Source organism: Pieris brassicae, chromosome 12 (genome assembly GCF_905147105.1).
Source record: "Pieris brassicae chromosome 12, ilPieBrab1.1, whole genome shotgun sequence".
NCBI lineage: Eukaryota > Metazoa > Arthropoda > Insecta > Lepidoptera > Pieridae > Pieris > Pieris brassicae.
In genome coordinates, this window is record NC_059676.1 from 868,900 (window position 1) to 888,620 (window position 19,721).

General features: G+C 33.2%; 1 protein-coding gene and 2 long non-coding RNA genes across 3 annotated transcripts; 1 reads left to right on the forward strand and 2 right to left on the reverse strand.

Annotated features, from left to right (window-relative positions):
• Positions 1 to 1,169: 1,169 nt before the first annotated feature.
• On the reverse strand, positions 1,170 to 13,077 carry LOC123717046 (ornithine decarboxylase antizyme 2). Its single transcript, XM_045672807.1, is given in 8 exon segments — positions 1,170 to 3,020; positions 3,821 to 3,933; positions 4,432 to 4,527; positions 5,109 to 5,218; positions 5,360 to 5,456; positions 5,458 to 5,464; positions 5,935 to 6,039; positions 12,829 to 13,077. Coding segments are annotated over 8 exon segments (783 nt in total). The 5' UTR covers positions 12,930 to 13,077; the 3' UTR covers positions 1,170 to 2,866.
• Positions 13,078 to 15,359: 2,282 nt separating this feature from the next.
• LOC123717153 lies at positions 15,360 to 16,961 on the forward strand. The gene is made up of 2 exons (XR_006754777.1): positions 15,360 to 16,088; positions 16,433 to 16,961. It is a non-coding gene; the product is annotated as an uncharacterized LOC123717153 (long non-coding RNA).
• A 573-nt stretch (positions 16,962 to 17,534) lies between these two features.
• Positions 17,535 to 19,551, reverse strand: LOC123717154. Its single transcript, XR_006754778.1, has 3 exons — positions 19,441 to 19,551; positions 19,172 to 19,327; positions 17,535 to 18,604 (listed from the first exon to the last, which is right to left on the reverse strand). It is a non-coding gene; the product is annotated as an uncharacterized LOC123717154 (long non-coding RNA).
• Between the last annotated feature and the right edge of the window lie 170 nt (positions 19,552 to 19,721).

The following is a 19,721-nucleotide window of genomic DNA, read 5'->3' on the forward strand; positions in this document are numbered from 1 at the left end:
CAATGTTTCTAGATTTTTCCACTAGTTAGAGAACTTTTCAGCAGGCTGAAATATGATTTCTGACCGTTTCAGGAGAGGCTCAATCACATATTAGTTAATTGTAATTTTCATAATGTTACCCTAGTTTTCAGGAAGCTGAAACCTTTTTTCAGTCGGTTTCAGAACATGCGTAGTCGAGTGGTGCAGTTTTCAGGAGACCCGTTTTCAGGCGTTTTCAGGCCTAGTTATACCCCTTTGATGAAGGAATATTCTAGACCGAACTTTCTAGGTGTGAGACAAGGACGAAATGATACGAGAGAGAGAGAGAGAAGATCAGAACTTTCTCGAAACTAGACGAGCACTCTAGAACGCCGTACGACAAGGACGGAGCAATGTGCGAAAGAGACAAAGAGTGCGAACGTTCTAGAATTGTGCAATCGCTACTCAGTAGCAAGCCCGCCTAGAAAGTTCTTGAATATTGTTTAGAATTATTCCCAGGGATATATAAGCGAGCCGAAACGCGACTAGTCACTTAGTTTTGAATGCGATTACAAGAGCGAAACACCGAAGCGATAAAAGTGAATATAAGTGAATATAAGTGATAAAGTACTGTGTGAAGTGTGCATAAGTGAAGTAATAAGTGATTGTTTTTGTGTGCTATAAGTGCATTTCTGCTATTAATTTGTGCCCATAAATTCCTCATTTGATTTACCAATAAATAAACCCTTGAAGAAATCCACGGCATTTTCTATCCGATCCCCTAGCTCGTAACAGTATCAAAAATATCAGTTGTAACCGCCGTTAGTACAAAGCCATATGAAACGGCCTTCATCAAAAATTATTTAAACAATGCTTTACAAATAATATTTAATATTATTATTGTCGTATATTTTTACTCCAGAAATTTCGCAATCTTACGAAAGCAAAATATTCAAATGACTAGCGACTCACGCCGCCATTTTTTTTAAATTCGGTTTTAAATGTGACAATGTTATATGCCAACTGTCAAAACTGTCAAAAACGGGCTTGAGTTTGACATACTAGATTGCAGTTCGCTCTTAAAATTCTGGCCTAATTTATGAAAGAGCAGGCACAATGTCCGCACGTTTCGTTAAGTTTTTTTATACACGCCATAGACGTGACTAGATGAAATAGGATAATGATTGATGGGAGATAAATAAAACACACAATATTTATTTTTATTTTTAATACCTTTACATAACTTACAACTACGTGTTTCGTAAATGAAATACTTCGATCAAATACTTAAAACAAGAAACTTAAGTCTTGCACTCTTGACAATTTTCATTAAGCCCATACCCTCAATGGGACATGGGACAGGAGGCAGGAGGACATTGGTTCTCGATTGTCGATTACTTATTTTGCGAGAATAAAACCCACGTCCATACAGTGTAGTGGTTGGTATAAATCTTATTATAGAAACCTAGTGATATTTTAGTTTTGACGTCATCTCTAAATTTAATATTACAAATTTAAGTAAACGTTTAAATTTACTTTAAAAAATCTTAGCTGATCTCTGAAGAAACCAAAATGAAACACATAGAACGCCACTACACAAATTGTCAACAGTACAAGTAAATACTAACTTACTCGAAATAAGTTCGAAACCTTATTTAGGGGGAAAATTAAATCTAAACCTTTATACCTTACTTAACTTTAATTATTAAAAACAATGAATGAAATTTAAATTCGATAAATTGAAATTATTTGGTCTTGTTAACGTTAAAACAAAATGTTCTGAAGTGAAAAAAATTGACACACATTTGAAATTTTAAAAATGTTTATTGGATAAGTACGATTGGAAATTAAAAAAAAAATATACAGTTAGTCTTAAAATTAACCTGTAGTCAAAAGTTACCATACAAAAAATAAATGTGAATTAATTAATCTACATATGAAGCTTCGCAAGTTGCTAGTGATATGGAACCTTGTCATATTAACTGACAATTAAGGATATTTTTTCGCCTTATTTCACCTAAATCAAGTTAAATAGTTCCATAGATTTTATTTCACTTCAATTAGCAATTTGCGGGGCTATACACTATTAAGATAAAATGAAGAACAAAATCAAACATTCAAAGTAAACAAACATTTTTTTTGTATTTTTTTTATTTTTATATTTTTTTTGTTTTCTCTAACCCGGAGGGGGTAACACGACGACATAACGCTTAATAAAAACGTCCTAAAATTGCAGTTTCGAAAACCAAAGCTGAAATTCTAGAAAATTCTCGAGTCTACTTCGATCTCTTTAAAACGAATTATCAGATTTTCGAAAGCATAAGTACTCGCGTTTTAAAGGGATCAAAGTAAACCTTCGCGACTAAATCTACTCTATAATAAGACTTGTTGATGCCGAAATCTAATCAAGCGAGTGTAAGTGCATTAAATACTGGTAAATGGCAAAATGGTGACAGCTTTTGAAATTTCAATAAAATACTGTGTTAGGCCAATCTAATATCAGATTTTGTTTGCATTAAGATTGGCTTATAAAATACTGGATTGCTGTCACAATTGGGATTGCCAGGTAAATATTCGAAAGGACTCTAATTACATGTTACAGCTAACGTAATGTTTACTTTCTACCATTTAAAAATATTTGATGAGACAAGGTGTTACTTAGAAATGACACGTCAATGTCAATGTCGAGTTTAACTGTTTGGCAGCTGACAAATTAGTATAGACAGCGAAGTTGCGACGACGGACGTTCTTTGATGTTTGTAAAGGAAACATTTAATTTAAAAATTCATTTCCCCAGTGCCTCGTTGAACAAAAACAGTTTTAATAAAATCAGAAGTATGAAAATTTTCACAATTTGACAGCTGTCAACGTCAAGTGTAAAGGAATAAGGGGAATATACCTGGCAACCCTACTGCATATTGTAGTGCAGGAAGACGTAGGCCGGGTTCGCGATGTCAGCGGCGAGGGGGGAGCCGGGGGGCAGCAGCTGGAAGCCCATGAACATGAAGGTGCGCAGGAGGGTTGCCCTGTCGGGGCGAGACTTCAGCACGCAGATTATGCAGCTGGAATAATAATAAGTATTTATTATTAGTAATAGTCTATAATAAAATTCTTATCATTCAGTCATTTCGTTTATTTATACTGTCACAGTATAACGTAACAGTGTTGTCGTGTTGTCAAACACAACTCTCTCTCTCTGACACAGCTCACGTCTGAATGTCGTGGTCTGCAAGGAAACATCTGGAGCGGACCATCCATGTTTCCCCCAGTTTCTGTCCAGTGCCTCTCTTATAAAAATCGGTCCATGGGTTTAGTGAACGGCCACGTGATCTTTTATCTTCTGTGTTACCCACCACAATTAGTTTCTCCAAGTTCTCATCGTATTGTATGGCCGAAATAAGCTATATTGCTGTCGGCATATGGTCGACAGACGAGTCCGTATGCGTCCTTAAATCTCACGACAGTTTTCTTTACGCATTATAAGTTATGAATACAAAGTAAAAAAAATACGAATAGGTATTATTGAGATTGAAAAAATTATCACTACCCTCTTAATGCTAGGCTCGATTACACTAATGATAAGTAAGTAAGTTTTCAAGAAAAACACTTTATAAACAGATTTGACATTTAACACCTTTCGTCTTCAGACACCGTGACCACGCACACTGAAATTTACGCGAAACGTCGGAATAAATTTAAAATTTAGAATTATGTAAATAACTATAAGTTTTAAAAATAATACATAGCTTTAATGTGTAAAAGCTATATTAACAAAAGACAATAGTAATTTTTTAATCAAGTGATTCTCAAATGGCTTACTATAATTGAAACGCGGTAAATCAAGAGGAATTGAAATACTAACTTGGAGCAACGAAGCCTCTCCTCAGCGAAGTCCAAGAGCAGCATGAAGCTCTCCTTGCTTCCGGACTGAAGCACGCCGGGCACACGCAGGTACATCGTGTTGCCTTTCACCACCTGTGAATGTTTAGCACTTTGCTTCACAGAGATGACTACAGAACTATATGCACCGCACACGTACCGCAAGCGTGCCGCAAGTATATTATTAAACGTCTTCTAATAAGTGATCTGTAAACTTAGCTGTCTTAGCAAGACAAACTTACTTGTTAATTTATATAATATTAATAATTTAACATATACTCATTTCTCCCTTTATAATAAATTGTATTTACACATTGATAAAATGAGATGAAAGAGCACTAACTAAAAGACTGATATATTTATTATGAATAAAGGGGTAAAAACTTCATCGATATATTAGATTTAGGCATGGCTCTTAAAACCATTAACTAATATTGTAATACGGGTACAGGGTACTAGATGTTGTACGCCTAGTTTCAAGTTATCATTATTTACCAAGCAAGTATATAGATATGTAATAGATTACTTATAATAACTTATCAATGACAAAATATAACATTCAATGTGAATGTTATATTTTTAAATTATACTTACAGCTTCCCATCTTGTAAAGGTGTTCTCAGTGAGATAAATCTTAAGGTCGATCTTCACTGCCTTCGAGTCCTTGCGCTCTAAGATCTTACGGATTGTCTGAAATTTTTTCATATCAATTATTTAATATCTAAAATTAATTAAGTAAAACAGTGTAGTCTAGTGGCTTCACCGTGCATGAGAGTCGCCCTGTGGTCGTAGGTTCGATACCCGGCTGTGCACTAATGCACATTCGATCTATGTGCGAATTTAACATTAAAGTGAAGGAAAACATCATAAGGAAACCGACTTGCATTAGACCCAAGGCGGCGGCCTGTGTCAGACACAGGAAGCTGATAACCTACTTGCCTTTTAGATTTACAAATAATTATGAAACATATAGAAATCTGAGGTCCAGAACTAAAAAGGTTGAAAGTATTTTATTTTTTATTTAATATCTTAAATTTTTGGCAACCATATCAAATTATCTTTCTTCAAAATTTTGTAATTAATAATAATAAGATTGTGACTTTGATAGTCTCAAACAACTGCAATATTATTGGAATCGAGATGACTTCTAATTCAAAATCAATCACTAAAAAATCGGTACCACAGATAAGCCTTGCCACAGTGACAAGGTATATCCGTCGATTTGAATGTCATTTATTGATAATAAATCACAATAATGGCGTTATACTGACCTCCTCCCGATGTAAGGGGTGCGCGGGCGCAGTGGAGTCGGAGCTGAGGCTCTCCTCGCTGTTGCTGAGCGAACTTACGCTTGACCATAATAACGTACTCAACAAGTCGCCTGTAAAACAAATTAGATAATTAAATTAATTGATTTCATTATTACCATCCTATCATCAGTAAATATTTTAGTGTAATATCTCTAGAAAAGGGATCTAAATGTTGAAATAACATTTACAATATCAGTAAAACTGATACGTACGGTGGTTGTCGTCATGTGTGGGCGTGGACGGGGTTGCGGGGCTCGAAGCCCCGCTGCTCACCCCTCCGGGCGGAGCAGGCAGGTGAGCAGGGACATCAGGACCACCTGGGGAAGATATGATAATAAATTATTCACAAATATTTCGATTATTTTATTATATCGTCGTCTTTGACATCCGAGTCTAAAAAGGGTAACACATAAAAAAACATTTTCTCATAACTTGTATCATATCAGTCGTGTTATGTGTTATACTATAACTTATACCGTACATGGAAAGTATGCTATAGTCGGAGTTTGAACGCCCAATCCTGGCTTTAGATAGGAAGAAGGCCGCTGAAGCCGCTCTTTCAAAATATACTATAGAATAATTTAAAGAAACAGATCTACCCTCAGACTTAATTTAATCAAGATTCCACTAAGTTCACATTGCTCTAAACTTCGTTCAACAGTACCGACAAATGCTTCTAAGACATAATAAAAACAATGTGTTCAGGTATACCTCCATCATAATTGCTTGGGACGAGAAACCTATAACGCCCGCGACCCAAGGTTCAAAGGGTTCAATGAGGACTTACCACAGAGGCCCGGCGCCCAGGCACAGCGAAAAACACTCGGCGTCGGAAGCCGACAAAGCCGAGCGCTTGCTGCCCGCCGCGCTCAAAGATGACGCATCATCGCCGCTGAAAAAAAGAAAAAAAAATTAATTATATTTTTATTTTTGTATACTAATTCAACATGGCTCATTGTGTAAAAAAAAAACAAGCTTTTTTTTCTTTACATCTGTACGTTAAATGTACTTACAAAACAAACGTTTCACAACAGACGGAATAAAACATACTTTTTAAGTATTTGACTTGGAAAACATTGAAGGTTATAAACACGAATTTATTATACACGTTGACGACACGACAGGAAAAGTACTCGAAACCTCTATTTATGGAAATATTGTTTCAAATTATCGTTTATTTCTCTTGAATCAGTTTTATTCAAAGTCAGAATATGGTTATTATATAAGATATTTCAAACGTTCAGAAAGTGAGACCCAGTTAATCAATAATAAGCAATCTATACTCTATGCGCCACTTCCGGTGCGTAACATGACAAGATACTTGGAAATAAGAAATAATATGGAATCGTCAGTATAACAGACTGGAGCTACATTAACCAATAGAGGTCTTAATGGGGTCATTTCCCGTTTAGCCGCTTTCTTATGAAGTATCAAGGTTCTGAAGCCAAGATCCGGTAAATGCGCAGTAGCCGTTAATTTAAGACAACCTTTAACTTGCGACATTATAAATAATGGTATTTATAGATAGCTATAAAATAATAAAAAGCTCATAAATTAATTGCGTAACTACAGGCCGTTCTGGTGAAATGTATCTCTCCCCTCGAGTAATAAGATTTCAGCTTTACTGAATTAGAACATAATATCTTTATAGATACTACAAGACCGACTGTAGAAAATATTTACTAAATTTCAATTAGAACATGTAATATTTTTATAGTTACTACATGACCGACTGTAGAAAATATTTACGGATTGTTAAACGAATCTTTCGTGTTCTGTAACCAAACAATTGTTATCAGTCCTTACTGAAGGTTAAAATAAAATTACAATGCAATAAAACTCGTCAATAACATCCTATTCGTGCTTATCACGAAATATTCAGCCACGGAAAATAGAATTAAAATGCTTATCAATGTTTCACGCTAAGACCCAGATTTATTTTATTACATTTCAGCAATTTATGAAAATCTTTGTGATAACAAAAATATAATTCTTGATAATGAACAACATGAGCAAACACTCTGCTTTGTAAACATTTATTTATATATTATCCAGCAGAAATTATATATAACTAAAACCAATTATACTCAGGATATAGCCAATGATGACTACATAATATATACAAAAAAGGTTCAAACATTTACGAAAGGAAAATTCATTACAAATATGAAACACAATGAACTAATTCGGCTGTGTAGTGTGACTGTGTATAGTTTATTTCAAACAAGAAAACTCACCAGTATACACTTACAACCATCTTCTATGATTTTCTCTAGTACGAACAACGATGTAGTATAACTTTAAAAAATATAAAAGATATCACAACTAAAATGGAATGTTTACGATAATATTTTACTTTACTAGACAGTTTTTATTTTTATAAAATTTTTATTGGAATCTTTTTGTAAAAGATTCCTATACTGTGTGCCATAAACAACACCTTGTCTATAGAATTTCTTAAACTGTGATGACGAGTGGTTCAGAAGAAATCTCAAATCAAACTAAGAACACAGGATAAACATTTCTACACAACGATTGCCAAATTATAAATAGAAAACGACGCAAAAGACAATTTCTTCAAAAACGCACAATTGGCATCAATTTTAATCTTTATTGTTGACAACAACAAACATAGCTAAAGACTGAAATAATTAAAATGATAATAAATTGCATTGGAAATTTATTAGGTAATAATTGAATTGGCGTCTTGTATGGGTGGAACAAAAAGTAGATTTTCTTAAATAGAATATTTTTAATTAATTAAATTATGTACCAGTGATACTTTTCCATCTTATAAGTAGTTCATCGATGCCTTTATAAAAAAAACATTCGGACGAGATACAAAAAAATCTTTGAAGGCGGTTTCGACTGCCCCAAGACAAGACGTTATCCAAATTTTGAAAAAAAAAATCTGTGTGAAGAGCAAGGTCCAAGGAGTACGGTGAATGTTTTAGACTATCCAGTGGAAGCTCCTCTAATTTTGTAGCAGTTTGTTGTGCAGTGTTTGTTCTAGCGTTGTCGTGAGGCAGCAGTGGCATAGAGCGATTGACCAGCCTGTTGTTTAGCTAGATGCTTTTCCATCATGGGTTGCCGTTGCTGACAATAGACATCTGCCGTAATCGTCTGGCCAGACGTACCAGTATTATGTACCAGTGATACTTTTCCATCTTATAAGTAGTTCATCGATGCCTTTATAAAAAAAACATTCGGACGAGATACAAAAAAATCTTTGAAGGCGGTTTCGACTGCCCCAAGACAAGACGTTATCCAAATTTTGAAAAAAAAAATCTGTGTGAAGAGCAAGGTCCAAGGAGTACGGTGAATGTTTTAGACTATCCAGTGGAAGCTCCTCTAATTTTGTAGCAGTTTGTTGTGCAGTGTTTGTTCTAGCGTTGTCGTGAGGCAGCAGTGGCATAGAGCGATTGACCAGCCTGTTGTTTAGCTAGATGCTTTTCCATCATGGGTTGCCGTTGCTGACAATAGACATCTGCCGTAATCGTCTGGCCAGATATAAGGTTATAGTGAACGACCCGGGCACAAGTCCATCAAACACTCACAATTAACTTTTCGCTTGGGGCGCGATTTGGCTGGTTCTACTGGGTTCAGCCATTGCGATGAGCGCTTCCAATTATCGTACAGGAACCACTTTTCATGCTTTTTCACCATCCACCTTTCACCTTCCTTCTTTCAATTTGCTACTACTGTGGACTTATACAGTTTTTTCACTAACATTGCAGCCTGTAGATAACTCAGACGTAGTTTGCGATTGATCCTTGGAATAGCCTTCATTTCTTCGTTATTGACTTTGATCTCTGGCCGTCCACGGGGCTTGTTCTACAGGTCGGCATTTCCAGAACAAAAACGCACTCTGTTTTCTTTTGTGACACAGCCGTCATACACATCATTAATCCTTCGAGACGTGTCTGCAGCACTGGTGACACAGAGGAATCCTCGTACTCGTAAATATCTATATTCTATTTCCATTTAATAATTTATAGAATGACGCAAAGAAAAATTAAATGAATTATTGAATCATTTGGAATTCCTAATCAAAGAGATTTTTGAGGTCAAAGTGGCCAATACGACGACCTTGGCAGTCCTATATAAAACATCATTTTACACGTGCAATGAATTAATCAATAAGTTAAATATGTAATTAATAAATTATTTGTGTCATATGTCAGTTGTTTTAACAGGATTCCTTACCATTACATCACTTCCTGATCGGTATCATTTTATCATCACGTAAATAATCATTTTTTTTACGTTTATTAGCCATAATGTTTTTATTAAACTATTATACTTTATTATTTCGCCATAGAATAACGTTATTGTCATTTCATAAATGTGTATAATAAATATTGTTTTTTTAACTTATTACAAAAGTTAGTGCGACAAAGTTAGTAATTAGCGGCGTCTTCCAATAAAAAAATCCTTTGTTAACTAGAAAATTACAACATGGATAGAACTTCAAGGTTTTAACTACATACCTAAGTTCTACAATAGAATGGTAAAATTACCATTTCGAAAGATAACACGGTGTATTCCAAGGCTACATTCGCGATACAAAATTCTAACATGTGTCCTTTAAATTCGTATTAACAGACGGCAATTTCTTGAATAGACTGTAAGTAGTGCCATTGAACACTTTCTTATGTTAAACATCTTATTCAGTAAAATAGTTTATTAGATCTAAGTTAGGCTAGATCGTAATGTTAAAATATGTCTTTCTTCAGAGACAATTTTTATTACACGGCGTAGATACACAAATACCAATGCATTGGAAGGTTACGAAGCGTAATGGCTCAGATAGTGGTGTTGCTTTTATGACCAGTAAACAAAGAGCACAAGAGACCAGAAAAACAGGACAAACCCTTAACATTTCCGTTAAGATCTAAGTAGCGACTCCATGTTTGACGCAGGGCTTCTATAAGCTTGCAAGAGGTTTTTATCGCATATAGTGACCTCCGCCATTTCATTGATTATATAATAAGGTAGGTACTGTTAAAGCACGCGGCACTGCCTTTACTTGCGATACCATAATATTTTTTCCACTTTACTCAATACGTACGATCAACTAATAATATACGTATTGCAAAACGTGACAGTAATAAAAACCATAGGTCACATAGTTGATGATTCAATTTATCATAATTGCTCTCAGCAATGATTTCATAATAATTAACTGTTATAAAGTAATAATCACGTGTTTGTACATTAATACTAATATTAGATTGATATCTTGTATGTGTTCCTGTAATGGATACATAAAACTATATGCATTAGGACTTCTATTCCATTGTGGTCTGTAAATTCACAAACCGACCAAACAAATATATTTACGTCATTTTGAAACGTTGCCATGTTATGCACTTTCGAATTATTAATATTATGCGATCATTGTAATGTTTTGGCAATAATACTGTCTTGAGCAATTTTTCATTATGAAAATAGAATACGGTTGTACTGAGCATTTTTTTTTAAGTTTACACAGTTTCTATCCCCTTATCACCTTTCCAAATTCACACTCTATGCGTCATACACATATTTCCTAGAAATCGAAACGCCATAACCACGCCTGTTTTAAAAATAAACCGTAAACAATTCGCAAGCCAAAACACGTGACTTGTTGTTTATTTGGGTTCGTCCGCCATATTGGATCAATATTGCAAATGGCCGTACTACACAGCTGATTATTTTATTACAATTTACCGAGTATAAGAACTTTCCGTTTAAATATTAACCATATGTTAACTAATAAAGCAAGAGTGTGCTTAGTTTTATTGCATTTAACCTAGTAAATTTCCATCCTCTGAAAGTTAATCAAACTGTATGTGAAAGTTTAAAATAAAAATTACCTAAGTATGTGTCTTATATCTCTTATTATGTACAATGAAACATGAGTCAATGCACGTACGCCCCGCAGCGATTAAATTACATAAGCCCTGAGTATCATTTCTCCATTATGGAAAATTTATACTCCTTTCCTCGAGTTAAATCAAGCATTAAGAAACATCGCTTTTCGAACCTTTTTGACGTGATTGACATATTCGCTTTAACAAATAACTATAACTAAATTAAGTTTCTATAAATTTAAAACACAAGTGTATGAATTCCTCACACAATTGGAGTTTTAGCCTTTGATAAAACCCCAATATAATAGCAACTAAACCTATAAAAATCAAGGCTGTTAAAGAGATTATATATACAAACCGAGTACTGGTAAAAATAATATATAAAATGCTTGTAATGTTCTTGATGTTGAGGATAAGATGATTTCTTTTATAATGAGTAAAGCCTGAGTAATTAAGTTTATTGTGGTGTTTAACAGCAAAAGCAAGGTAGTATCTTTATGACTCATATAAACTAGATAGCATAGTAAATAAACTTATCATACATCACATGGAAATGTCACATGGAGATAACTAAATATACTCCGTTTTGATAAGTATATTATTGCTGGTTTATACCAGCTTAATTGTTCATTATAATATTATGAACCTGAAGAGTTTGTTTGGATGATGGTGGTGATCTTATATTTGAATTGAAAAATTATTGTTACATTTATAAAGAAAAGCTAAAATTATATTATGTTACAAAAAAAATATAGCTTGTGTAGAAATAGACATAGCTAGTACATTAGAACTTTTATATATTATGTCCAACAAAAACTGTTTGTTTTAGCAACTATGTAATTCTTAGTTTTATTTATCAGTCATAACTATTATAATACATCTCTCACACATAAATGAACAATTGCCAGCTCAATTGTCTATGTCAATTATTTAACCTTGCTATTAGTTCCAGAATGGTACATCTCCAAAGATGTACCTCCATAATATATAATACATATTTATCACCTATTGCTTTATGTTCACAAAACACTTGTTCTATTTATTGCAAAATTTGTTATACTGGATAACAGAAAACATTCCCTATTGCATAATAAAATTATAACCCATCCTTATCTCTTCAAGTAACTTTACTAATTTTGTAGCTTTACATGGTATGATGTTTAAAATCTCTAAAGATTGCAAAATTGTTAGTTTAATTTAACCTAAATACAAATTATCAATCATGATATGATTCTGACCTAGTTAAAAAAAGTTTAACAGTTAATTATGACTTATTTGTATAACTAAGGGTAATTGCTATTATAGATTAACAATTTAATTTATGTTTTATTATTATCTCATTATAATAATTATTTCCATTAAAACTACCCTCTTTATGCACAGAAGCACCTTCAAATTATAACACAAATATTATTTGAATTTGTGTAATTGTAGTTCAGTTATATCATTTTTAAAAAGGTAATAATGCAATAGTCAGTCATCTAATTCCTATAAGAGATACAAGGTACATAGTAAAAATGTAGCCTGAATTCTTGCAGACAGAAATAGGAAATGGTTTAGGATAATCGATTAAACTTTTAAAATCAGTGTTTGTTTATAAAACTAAAATATTATATAGGACACTCTTTTATATAATTGAGTTGCAAGGTGATCCAATTTAATAACACAATCACCTAACGATGACGTAGAACAAAGGACAAGGACATTTATACCACACGGTACACGTAATAGGTTAAAAATTTACAATAAATTGACGTCAGATAAGTGTACTAAAGCCATAGAAGTCGTTCCTAAATTATTATAGTAAAAAAAGTTTAGATACTCACTAGAAGTTTTTAATTTTCGCAGCGTTGGGTTCAATTAGGACACCTGCGACGTCATAAAAATTACTATTACTAAAATTTAACTGTTGTATTAACTTCGTCATCCTGGCAAATCGTATTTAAGCCTTTCAAGTACTTGTTAAGAAAACACGGTTAGCACCGTAGGGTTTTGTTGCGCAAAATTAGCGGAGCACGTCTCACAACAGAAAAGCAACGAAAATAATGTCGACTTTCAAGATTCAAACAAGATTGTCAAATATATTAAACCGGTTATTTCAAAGGTATTCATATAGAATATCGCTACCATACAATCTATGACATCCTAAATTCGGTAGGGTTATTATATTTTTCCACAATGGCGACCGGATATGTGACGTTTGTTCTTTTTTTAGTAAACGTTTCAATATACGTACAATATTGGTTTTGTTACGATGGTAAAAAAATATTTCGTTGTATTAATATTTAAATATATTATTTATTCGATTATTTTTATCACATAACCATTATAATTATATTATATATGAATATAATGGTTAAAGTATTAAAAGCTTTAAAAATAGTTCCGTTTATTATTCGAATTCGTATCATTATTTCAATTAATCACTCATCTTGGTATATATGGCAAGTGTCAAATCATTGCTGTCAAATTCACAATAAATCGATACTAGGTAGTGTTGAAGTATTGACCGATGTTTTAACATTATTTACACTTACCAATTTTTTGAAATTAAAGATGGCATACTACTTTTCTTCAGATCAATACTTTTAAACCTTTGTTCCTCTATCATGTAATTAGATGCCGCTAAGGCATGGAGCGTCATAACTTCACTTGGGTTTTACACTTCACAAGTTAAAACACTCACAATTACGGTTTTCTTTTTAGTCTTTTCACTGTTATAAACATTAATCTTATTTTCACTTTGGTTGTAAGTTCTAGAATGTTTAATAGTAAGTAACGACATTCAGGCTTTAAAGCTTTTGCACTACTGCTCTTGCCGCAATCAAATGCTATATTATAATGCGATATAACAGTAACTAAGCCTCACCCCTCAATTTTTAGGGATACGTATGAGTCACACGGGTTCAAACTGGTTCAAGACCCTCTAGGTACCTATAAAGCTTAGAAACTACATAATTGTTATTCACAACTTATTGGAAAAAGATAATCAGGTCACTTCGATGTACTTTTGAAATAAACAAAATAAATATCTTCGATCACTGTATATGTTGGATCGGCCTAATTCCTCACTGTTTCGCTTTTTCGAATCGTTTTGTATTTTTCGTTTGACAAACAGAAGATTTTCCCAATGTGTACCCAATTATGATTTACCCATACCCCTGTACGGGACCAATGCCGGGCGATTTCCAACAAGACCACGCCCCGACTTCCCATGTTGTCGTACAGTTGGCAAAGGGAGCCTGAAAGACTTGGAGCGAGGTAAAATGCGATGCTCAAGACCAAACGCGATCGATGTTCACTCTGTGGATTCTCTCGGCCTTATCCAATGTACTAAGTTTGAAAATTAAACCTGTATATACGTATAATATACACATATATTTCTAATAAAAATCCTAAGGCCAAGTTCATATACCTCAATATTTTCTTAGTTCTAACTTATAACAAACTCAGAGTATTGGAGTTCATCAGACACTTGGAAAGATTATAAGGTAGTTGAGAAAAAATAATATTTAAGCAGACTAACAAATCTAGGCTCCAATTTTTAGCCCCGTGTGAAACAACCGTTCCTATGCGCATGTGCAACCCGCTATGATGACGTCACATTGTTTGAATCGCCTTGTCTAAATTTGTTTTGATTTTATGAAAACCAGAATGTATTGTTTCGAATACGAAACTGGTTGCTTAATTTTTCAATATAATTAAAATATTTAATTAATAATAATAAATTCAAAATCATTTATTCATATAGGTAAGACAATATACACTTATGAACGTCAAAAAAAAAGAAATATACATTAAATGCTTCTAATTTTACATTAACTGCCAGTTCTCAAATCAAGGACGTAGAACGGAAGAGAAGAACTGCCAATAAACTCTCCGCCATTTTTTTTTAATTGGAGCTGCAACGATTACACGATGTTCCACATGGCATCTTAAGTAATTAATAATAATAAAATAAATTAAAAATAAAGATTTATCCTCTATCAGCAGGAGGCATGGTGAAATATGAGCACGCACTTACGTCCTCGTGGGAAAAACACGCAAATACGTAGTCGAAATAACTAATATCACCGCATAGACTTAAAAACAAAAATATAGATTGTTTAAGATTTTTATAAAAATTACACAATTTGATAGCATTAGTTGGTATACCCAAAATTATTTTCTATCTTAAGTGGGAAGTCTTTTCATATATTTTTAATCATTAACTTATTCACTGTAGTTAGATTAGTTAAAAACGAAGAAGTTTTAATATGAATGTGGCCCGCGGCAGCACTCGAGAATAAATAAAAAATAAATATAAAAATAAAATACGGTATAAGAAAGAATAAATATAAAATACGGTCTTTAATCAATGTTACGATCCCTTTGCCGGGGTAACTTGTTAACATTAACCTATGAAAATTGTATAAATACCACGCAATACTGCTACATGCTATAAATTATTAGAAAAGACTAAACTTGGGTATAACTTGACCTGTATATAATAAAATATGTATATGTTAATCTTATAAAATGGGCCCCAGAATTCTGTATGTGTATATTGTGTTCCTTCTGTGCCTTACATGCCTGTATTGTCGCGATTTTTTACACTTTAAGAAATTTGTGATTTTATATTTTTTTGGTGATTCGAAGGCCAGACCTTAGCGTTGAGAATACACCCAATGTACTAGCATTTACACTGCTCTTAACTAAACAAACAATACCTAAAAGTAATAATAGTAAAACAAACATAATTCTTTGCTAAATAACCTCTATTTTAACTACTTATTAATAAATATTTTTAAAAGTCTCTTTAAAAACATAAACGTTTGTCTTTTATGACACAATGTACTAAACTACTTGACAAGACATGAAAATATGTCTTAGTCGTGCTATCTATGAGAAAATTCCTAACATTTACAACACATTTTTGCATCTTATCAATTTTCAATAGAATTTGTTACTGACCAATTTTCTATTTCGTTAATATTGTGACACGTTCGCTATAAATACTGTTAATTAATTAATTTCTTTACATTTCTATTGAGCTGACAAAATGAAATCCTTCATTGTGTTTGTTATTGTACAGGCTGTTGCACTGGTAAGTTTTTATTATTGTTATTCATAATTTGTATTTTAAGTTACTTCTACTATAAAATGTGGTATACCTTACTTTGTTCTTTCTCTCTTAGCATTTCTGTGTTTTAGTAAGGGTAAAAAACATTTTTTTTAAAATGATGATCCATTCAATAAATTGTTAATAAATCGCGATAAAACTAGGGATTAGTTGAAGCTTTGTACGAGGATGAACGTAGGCATTCCTGAATAGCTAAAAAATACTTTTGGGGGTTAATACTACTTTACAACTGTTTTAATCACTATTAATAGTTTGAACAATTTATATTATCACACATACTAAGAGTATCTTTCTTATTTCTATTACAGAGCGTAAATGCACAGTGTCTTCGCTCATGCGGACCTAACTTTGCTCCCGTGGCGGCGCCTATTGCTGCTCCGCTGGTTGGCCCCTTAGCCGCTGCACTGGCAGGACCTTGCGTTAGCCCTGCCGTAGCCCCAACCCTCTCCGCTCTTACTGCTCTTGGGCCTAACGCGGTCGCAAACAGTCTTGCTGATACCCTCTCTCTACTCACCGTTAGCAGCTTGCTTGCTGAGAAGTTACCTCTGGGGTACCCCGCGGTGGGACCAGTTGGATGCGGTTGTGGTAATCCATTGGGCTACTCCTATGTGGTTTAAGTAGTTTGATTTTCAGAGTACGTCGTCCAAAAGTAATTATGTAAAATCAAATGCATCTAAGCTTGATGGCGAAGTTTTTAAAATGTAAAAAAAAACACAATTTTGGCAACATTTAAATTTGAGATTTCCTTTCTATAATATTTGTTTTTGTATGAAATTGTATTTTTGTCTGTAGTACATAATATTTTTTGATTAGAACAAATATATATCGTTTAACAAACCTATTGTTTAATTTAATGCTATCGTCAGGTTGTGAAATCGTTGAGCAAGCACGTTCTTGTTTACGTGAATAAAATTATGAAGTATTAAAATATTGATAAATTCATAATTATTTATTTTTGAACATAAGTCTCGCAGGCTCGTTTGTATTAAAAAACAAAACATCCTACATCCATATATTGAATATATTTCCGCCCCCCGCTTCGAACGTGTATATTTCCTGTAGGCGAGGTTTTTCAGACAATTTACATAAACTAAGAGGGTTTGAGAAATCAGTGTCTTATTTAATTTCCCAATTGGGAACCACCCAGTTTCATTTCCATAGATTTGTTTAAGGGTTTAATGATCACCGGCGCATAATTAGTGCTTTCAGTCAGGTTTAATATAGATTTTTAGCAGTGACTACTAGTGAAAAATTGCCGTTCCATCGAGACAATGCTCCAATAATTACATGTAAATGGCAATAATCCATAAATTGTCACACTCGCTCGATTAACTATGTGAAGAAATGGCTGGCAGGAAAACATTAAAAGACTGTGAACTAAAATCTAAATGCATCGAATTAAAAGGAATGTGTGCTGAAAAAATGTTCTTTATTAAAAAAGTAATTCACATATCAAACCGTCTCCGTATATTGAAATATACATAAACCTTACTTCAAAATCACATTATCTATTGGCGAATACCGTCTAAAAACTATTGAGTAGATTTTGAGTCAATCATGTTCATACATCATATGCGGCTTCATTGTCGAATAGGTCACAATAATAATAAAGCCAATTTACACTGTTAGAACAATTACACATTAGTTAGTTTTTTATTATACTCTTAATCTACGTTATTTCCGTTACTGTGTGTTCTGAAGGGGGTCTACCCTTCTTTTTTATTTATATAAAAAATAATATAAGATACATAAGAAAAAATATGTTACATTAGGAAAACTGCTGTGGTTTGTAATAATGTAACCATAGCAATCTTATTTAGCAGCGGGACAACTGCATATGAAAGTAAAGTAAAGTTTTTTTATTGTTTATGTTGGTTAGTGTTAGGCTATCTAATATCTGACTGGGTATATATATACGTTGTTTGCTGTCGATGTACAAAGCCGAATTTGCGTTACTGCACGAGTCTGTACGTCAAGCTCCACACGTTTTTTTTTTTTATGTCAGCTCGAAAAAAGTGCTCTACTAGAAGGCATTTATTTATATTTTCTATTATTTTGCAGTGTTTAAAAATTCTTCATTTGGCTAAAGGCTTCCTCCTGAACTGTCCATTTAGATCTGTTCTAAGCTTCTGATAATATGTGAGGGTATGCGTATATAATATTCAAGTGCTAAACGAGGAATGCCCAAAGAGCATAAGTTACTAGTAAATTACTACTAAGGTTTTAATAATATACTAGAGTAAATACTAGTACTAGAATAACTTCCACTTAATTCAATTATCAGCATCTTCATTGCTTTCCTCGATATCAGTGTTCATTTCATTTTCGGAGACAATGTCATTTACCGGAGAATCATCATAAAAATGTTCAATGCTAGTGGCATTTCCATTCGTTTCTTCCATTATATTGTTTACAATTTCATTGTCCGCCTTATCAGAGATATTTGGAATTTCATCTTCGTCCATAACGGTAGAACTATTCTGAAAAAATACAGTAATTTATTAAAAAAACATAAAATCTTCTATACCTCGTGATTATCTTCCTTGTAGCTGGTAGCGCCGCAGAACGTGTTGTCTCAATATATATTTCAAAGTAGCAGGAACCGACAAAATTAGTCCACCCAGTATTTCGTTGGGGTCGACTGAATGTAATCCTGATTATGTAGTACCGAACACACGCTATTTTTATTTCAATTTTTTAAGGCTAATTGCAAACGCAAATTAATTTCTCCGGCTTCCTTAATGAAAAAAACTCTGGTATCAGACGAACCCTACATGGGAATAGCACCTTCAGCGATGGCCAAATGCATCCTTAGAAAGGTCCTTGGATAAGAGAAAACAACGTTCTAGTTCTCTTCTACAAGTAAGCATATTTCAAATGTAGGACCTCCACTTTTAGTTAGCCTAATAGTACAGTTGTGTTGTGATGTAATCGGTAGTATTTCCTAACAAATGAGGAAATGTATAAAATATGTTAATTTTTTCGATTAAAAAATTTCAGACGAACCTAAAACTTTGCCTTATATTTAAGCTAGTTAATACACTCACCTGGTTAAAAGTTTCTTGTTTCGAATTTGTTATTGTCGGAACGATATATAACCGGGGTTTAGTAGAAACTCCGAGTATCCTTTTAGGGACACTATAACTGATTGTTCTAAAATAGGTTTTATTTGTTCTAATCGGCATTCTCCACTGCAACGTCATCTGTAACAAAACAATTTTCTTTGGAAATTGTATACTACCTTTAAAATATTATTAAACCACAGAAACTTTGCTAATATTTTTTGTTAGGCGTTAAAAATAATAATATCAATTACTTGGGATATAATACAAATAATTAATAATTTCAAAAGCATAGTTAACATAATACAGTCGCTACTTTGCAAGTGATTTAATTTGTATGCGTCTTGTTGGACAAACAATTACATTTTTATTCTTTCTCCTATCGCTTTATATGTGATATGACTATATGAGTCATCAGCATTCGTTTGCGTATGTAATTGGAAACCTTGAACGTGATAGCTTAAAGTTTTTAAGCTAAGTGAATTTCGCAATAAAAAAGAGATCATGAAACATATTGCGCAAAATCAATGTTAGG